At 33.3% G+C, this 7,098-nt stretch overlaps 1 protein-coding gene across 1 annotated transcript in view; it reads left to right on the top strand.

Annotated features, from left to right (window-relative positions):
- The first annotated feature begins 1,213 nt into the window (after positions 1-1,213).
- SLC16A10 (solute carrier family 16 member 10) overlaps positions 1,214-7,098 on the top strand; it is a 28,133-nt gene continuing 22,248 nt past the window's right edge. Inside the window, exons 1-2 of the mRNA XM_018078034.2 lie at positions 1,214-1,358; positions 4,671-5,109. Of these exons, the coding sequence (XP_017933523.1) occupies positions 1,234-1,358; positions 4,671-5,109 (564 nt within the window). The 5' untranslated portion in view covers positions 1,214-1,233. The remainder of the gene's footprint in view (positions 1,359-4,670; positions 5,110-7,098) is intronic.

The raw sequence follows: 7,098 nt of genomic DNA, 5'->3' as shown, positions 1-7,098 counted from the left end.
AATCACAATTGTTTATCCGACTGTGTCTTTAGGAAAGATATTGTAAAAAAAATCCCAGTTACACAGATTTATATCAATTCCAGGTTGAAAGAGGTCTTATGTTTTCTGTACCGTTAAAAAAGAAGCTAAAGTGTTTTTTTTTTCCCCAATGTATCTTGCATCAGCAGATTTTTCTACTTTTTGTTAGACCATTTTTTCCCCAAAATAGATGGGGATATTTGCAATACATGGTAACACATATGCCAGATATATTGGTTGTAACTATTGCCCTATGGCAGTCTGATTGACCTTTATGTCCTGGGAGAACTATTAAGTGTAAGGTCAGTAATGCCTGTTTCAAAGATTGTTAGATTATAAGTGGGAAGTTATGTGGTCCTGAACACCCATATGAAGTAAAGCAGAAAACTGACTTTTAATTGAAAATTAAACAAATTATGTTCTACCTAAGCTATTTGAAGACATTCTACCTAAGCTATTTGAAGTAAAAAGCACTGGTAGCTGAAACTATAGTGGACTCATCTGAATTGAATCTTAATGATTTAAAGACTCATTTATAACCAAGTACAGTTTTAATGAGGTCTGTAAAGCTGGAGAAGTATCAGATGTGGTGACGTTGTTCCTTCATATATGGAAATGGTTTTACTACACTGGTTTCTTTAGTATAAAGTAAAATCAAATTCCTAATGTGTATATTACAGTATAAAAGTCTGTTGTTGTTTACTCGTTATTGATGTTCAATATGATCTAGAACGAGTAATTAATTTAAAAATTATTTTTTTCAGCAAACCTACCTATTTAAAGTCAATAAAGTCTAAAATTAAGTCAAGTGAATTGAAGTCAGAATGGATATGAAGCCTCAAAGGTATTTTTAATGACTTAGTCATCAGACTGAATATTAGGTTATTTACTAGAGGAATGTTTCTGTGTATTAAAAAAAAAGTTAGAAGTAATAGCTACAAAAAAGTTAAATGCATTCTTTGAGCTGATAAAATCTAAATTAGTTGATTATGTAAATTGTTAGGCTTTTTTTACCATGTTAAGTAAATATATTTAAAAATGCATTTAAATGGTTTTAAAATAGTTACCTAGTTGGTACCCTGCTTTAGTTGAGCAACATAAAATCTCAGATGAAAATAAATACTAGTTGAAAGCTGAAATCTCTTGGTCTTCTAAAATTTTTTTTTGTTTCTTTGTTTCTTTTTTAATTTTGCAGCATGGGTGAACTCTCTTTCTATGGGGATGGTCTTCTTCTGTTCTCCAATAGTCAGCATATTCACAGACCTATTTGGTTGTCGAAAAGTTGCTGTTGTTGGAGCTGCAGCAGGGCTTACTGGACTCCTTGCAAGTTCTTTTGTAAGGTAAAAAAATTAAATTCTTAACTTTCAAAGTATTTTATCAGTTTTACAGGGTAGAGGTAATGCTGATTCTAGCAACAGAATATGAAGGAGTAAACATAAAGTGCTACTTTATATTATCTGTTAAAGTAGAAAACTTGTTTTGTTTTTTGTTTTGTCTTTCAAACTGTGACTTGTGAATGTTCAACTTCAAAAGTAATTTAAAAAATACAATAGAATGTCATAACAGCACTTACTATTTAACAGGAACCGCTATGTATAAATGTATCACCAACAAGACTATTGCTATAAGATAATAGCATTGTCCTGAATAAACTTGTTATGTGTTTGCTTAATGTATGTTGTGTTTCAGCAGGTACATAAGCATTGCTGCTGTCTTCCCTGCCTGCCCTGTCCCCTCAATTTGCTTTTAAAACAGTTTTAATGTTGATAAATACACAGTAGGGCCTCCAGGAAAGTGTTCATGTTCTAATAAAATTTGTTGTTTTCATCTGTTTTTAGTGATTCAATTGCCAAACATGGAGATAGCAAAAACCTTAGTGTAATGATATATACTTAGGCCTTATTTTCTTTCTTAAGAAAAATCTCTGGGTTTTTTATGTTACTGAAAAAAACTTTGAGTGGGGTTTTTTCTCCAGTTTACAATTTTCGTATGTTTCTATTACTTCCGTAGAATAAATCCTAAGAAATTCAAGAGTGACAGATTTGTTGGACGTGCCAAGTAGAAGATGAGGAAACAGGAAGTTTACTTATTCTAGTTATCAACAGAAATTGGTTAGTGAAGATAGGCTAAGAAGCAGCAGGAAAATAAGCCAGTTATCTCTAGTTCTCAGACTGCTGTTTTTTCCCCCCACCCTTGTCAGAATAAGTAGAGGAACAATCAAGAACTACATTTGGAAGAATTTCCTACATAGATGAAAATATATTTGTACAGATAAGCTCGTGAAAATGTCTCTTCTGTGCTTGTCCTCTGAGCCAGATAGATGTGAGCTGGCTGTGATGTGGATGGATGACTGTCCATGCTATGTGGCACTGTGCCTGATCTATTATTACATCTAGCTTGGACATATATCCCCTAATGTGAAAACATGTCCACAAATTGACAGGAAGAGAAGGCAAATATTTCTGTCTTAGGTACTGAGACTAATGTTTATATTTGTTCTTGGATTAACCTGTATTTGTAGGAAAAATACAGTTTCTTTTCTTGTTACTTGAGCTAGTTTCCAGTTTTTATTTTATTTTTTGGTTAATCGAAGTGCAAATATTTTGCTTAATTCATTTTATTAAAGCAAACAAACAAACCCCCCACTTCCTGATATGTTTTAAGAAGCTGCTTACTAAAGGTGAGGTAAAAAGTAAAAGATTCATCTTGGAAAAGTCTTTCTTCTTCCTTGCTTCCTAGTAGTATGTTAAGTGTTGTCTGATATCCAGTGGAACAAAGGCAAAGAAGAGGCATGTGAGAGGAATTTGTTTTGTAAAGGCTTTAAAAATATTTTAGCTTAATTGAATTTAGTTTTGAAGAGCCTTTTGAGAGTGAATTCTTCTAAGAGTACATGCCAGGTCGCTGTGCATACTTGGTGTTTCATTATGTTACTTAGACTAAAATGATTTATGACTATGATGTTATCAGTTAATTGAAGGAGTATAGTTCAGATATGGAAGTCTGTGTTCTAAAAGTAAAATATTGTAAAGTAGATAAATGGAAATATGATTTACTGCTTTTTCTAATTTCTTAATATAAATTTTATCTCTCAGGAAGTTGAGATGTAAGAGTGTTTATAAAGGAGGACAATATTTTAATATGTATGTTGTGCTGCAGACTCTTTGAATGAATCTTCAGATTGAAGCACAAGTTCTTTGCCCTTACTGTATTATATTCCTCCTCTCATTTTATAATGTCTGTTTTTATTCTTCCTGGTTATTTTTGGTTGATAACGGTAAAAAATAAGTCTTTCTTCCATATGTTGTTTCCGCTGGCTTATGCTGTGTATAGGCAGTTTCAGAAATTGATAGTTTAATATAGAAAGTGACAATATTATATTATACAAATATTTTTCTCTGTAATACGCTAAACCAGAGTTCCTGGTGTCAGACCTTTATTAGTCAAATACTATTTTCTAAGAATTTTTTCAAATGTATGGGAAGCTTGTGGAGTGTATTTTTCCATAGAGGGGTGCTGCAGAAGTGCTTTCCTGTGATAGAAAGCACTACATAAAGCATTCGTACTCCCCTGAAAAAATTAATATATGGTCTAACAGATTAAATTTTTTATAACGGTTTGTTAGAACCACTTTAAAAGTGGGTGTTAGCTGATAAAAAAAGAAATGATAGTTCATTGAAAACATAATATTAAAAATAATTATATAAACCATCATGTGCTGCCTCAGAAATCTTGTATAAAAATTTCTCCTCCATCATCTAAATGTAAATAAATGTTTCCTTTGACTTTATTAATACTACAAAACTAATTTAATTAGTTATACTGATACTGTTGCTTCATACCTTTAACATTTCTTGCACAAATACCTTTTAATAGCACATAATTGCCTGTGATCACTTAAAACAGCTCTGCTTCATTTCAGTTGTATAGTAGATGGTAATGGTGGAGAACCTTATGATGAAGATCCACCTTACTATGAGTTGAAATATTTCATGATTAACATTTTTCAATTTCTTTCTTAGCATATTCAATATATGGATTGCAACACTGAGTTTAAAATAATTAATCTAGAGGGAATTCGTTGTCTAAAAAATTTAATACCGAAAAAAAATTTATCATTTGCTAATAATGTGTTATATTACCAAAACTTGTCAGTATTTAAATGTTTTGTTTTTCATTAATAATGATGTTTACTACTTTGGTACTGTATTTTAATAAGAAATTGTTTGAATATTTGACTTTTCTGGGTTCATGACTGCTAGCACAGTGAAGAAATGTCTAAATTGAAACAGTATGCCGTTCTTTGGGAAACAAAAACCCAGCTATGGTTTAATTTATATTTGGCTAATTTACCCCGACAATGATTTTTAAAACTTTTTAGCCACAATATTTGTTGTAATTATAATTGAATATAATTTTTCTTTTTTACTTGTTCAGTGAATTCTGTCAAATTTTCAGCGGAATAAAATAGAATAATCATTGAATTAAGCTGACACAGCATTTCAACTATAAGTGTATGCAAACTCAACTCACTTCTGTAATTCTGTTTGTTGATTGAAAAACTGTCATGTATATAGTGGGTGAACATGAGCATCCACTATCTTACAAAACACTAATGATTTTTTTCTTTTTTTTTTTTTTTTCTTTTGTTACAGCACCATTGAACCTCTGTATTTCACCTACGGAATCTTGTTTGCCTGTGGCTGCTCCTTTGCGTACCAGCCGTCCTTGGTCATTCTTGGGCACTATTTCAAGAAGCGCCTGGGACTAGTGAATGGCATCGTCACTGCAGGCAGCAGCTTGTTCACAGTGTCACTGCCCTTCCTCTTGAGAGTTTTGCTCGATTCTGTCAACCTGTTCAACACCTTGCGGGTCCTGTGCGTCCTTATGTTTATTCTGTTCCTGGCTGGATTTACTTATAAACCCCTTGTTGCCGACACCAAAGACAAGGAGGGAGGAAAGAAGGGGAAGTTCAAATTTCCCCCTGGAAAAAAGATTTGCAATTTCTCCGTTTTCAAAGTTCTCAGTTACCGAATCTGGGCTTTTGGGATCCCAGTTGCCCTTTTTGGATATTTTGTGCCTTATGTTCACTTGGTAAGTGCACATTTCTTCCAACATATGACATACTTGAAACTACAGCTATTTGCCTTTGTGTTATGGACTAAGAAAGCAATTGCTGGTAGGAAGCAAGACTTAAACTGCAAGTTGTGTTTGGGAGAAATGAAAAATTAACTTGGTTGTTGTCTGGTTGAAAGAGGGCTTTAATCAGGACTGTTAGTTAAGCCGGTTAAAATTTATGTTCTTTGTCCTCAGTCTAAAGTTTAAAATACTTCAACCATGAAAAGAGACATTTGAAAAATATTCTGTGCTGTTCCAAAGAGAATTCTTCATTTTAGTACTCAGTTGCATACATTGCCAATGACACTTGTGTGTTTTAGAGAAAGTGTGAAAGGAGTAGAAAACAGAAAATGGGTAAAAATTGTAATTTTTGTTCCTTTATATTGAGGTATGTTAAAGAATTGATTTTTTAGGATGCATTTTATTCACCATTTTCCAGCTTTATTAAAAGCAAAATACTTGTATTTTTCTGTCTCTCAAGCTTTAGCTTTGTGGTTTACTACTATAGCAGTAATATAACTGATCCTCTTACCTGGTCCCTACTAGCTGCTAGTTGAGCTGTGTTTTAGTGCTGTCTACAGTGACTGACAGAGCTTTGGCTTCTGATGATGGAGAAGCTGTCAGTCAGCCATCGTTTCTTGTACATGTGCTAGAGTTAATTTTTTTCCCTAGCAGATTTTTTTCTGTAGTACACTGTTAAACTACGAAATTTAGGTGCAACTGGGAGATACACTGTATCTGACAGGCACTCATTACACTACTGAAATGGTGAATTATTTTTTAATGGTTTGCTGGTGGTGCTGTCTAAACTGAAGTGGTGTAAACCAAAAGGCTTAAAAGGGACAGATGGGGGGGGGGAAAGAGCCCACGACCTGCAGTGAGATGCTCTATTTAGACCATTACACACCCTTACATTCAAGAGTATTTGATTGGACTAGTAGAAGTAGTATGCACTGTGAAAACAGAAGAATCATTTTAATATTTGTTATTCACCCATGATAGAACATTAAGATTAATGATAATAAATACCTTTTAATTCTGTCAAAAAATTTTCAATGACTTAAAAGCCCAGGGGTTTTTATGCAATATAACAGATGGTGTCACATCTTTCTGGTAATACTTTGGTTAGATTACTGACTCTGCATCAGATACTTATTTTCAAAATTACCTTGTGTTGGGGGCTAGTTTGTTTTTGAGCAGCTGTAAACTGAATTTTATTAGTGGCTAGTTCTTGTTACTTAGTTTTCAGTCATTTAAATCTTACTCTTTAATACTTTGAACTGGGCTATTTCAAAGGACCGTACAATCTAAATGACTAAGCTGTTGTGACATCTTATGCTATTTCCTCATAAGCTTCATAGTGATGTTTTGAAATAAGTCTTCAGAGGAGTTGGTGGTGTAGAGAAAGCTATTGGTCAAATCCTAAATGATTGTTAACTCATGCAGAGAATTGAAGAGTAAGGCTATACAAGTAGTCAAATAGAACTTCTAAAGTACATTTATTGAACAAAAAGCTTGTAAGTTTTTACCAAGATGCTTGTACAAATGCTTGTAATTTATAGGCTGGACTAAAGGTGCTGGTTGACTTGTAGAGGACAAAGTTCTTTATCTTTTTTTATATTATAGTATACATTTTTTCTTTTTATAGGGTGCTTTCACTCCTGTTGAATGAGGATAATACTTTTAACGGAAAGAGGTGTTTATTTTTATGGAAACATGAATAAGTGAAGTGTCACTTATTGCTGGTGGGCAATGATGTATCCTGGGGGGACTAAAACCTTAGAAAGTCCATGTGGATCTGTATTTGAGACAGTGAATAAATCAGTGTTCACGAAGGAACAGTATGGATTCTGCCTTCAACAGATACTTCAACTCAAGTAGATAGCTCTGGACATTTTTTATCCTAGTTTTGTCTGCTTCTGATAACCCCCCACATTTTATGTGCTTCCAGAAGTACATAGAAGT

Source organism: Manacus vitellinus, unplaced genomic scaffold (assembly GCF_001715985.3).
Source record: "Manacus vitellinus isolate BGI_N305 unplaced genomic scaffold, ASM171598v3 scaffold_4_pilon, whole genome shotgun sequence".
Lineage (NCBI taxonomy): Eukaryota > Metazoa > Chordata > Aves > Passeriformes > Pipridae > Manacus > Manacus vitellinus.
This window is presented reverse-complemented; position numbering and strand designations above follow the sequence as displayed.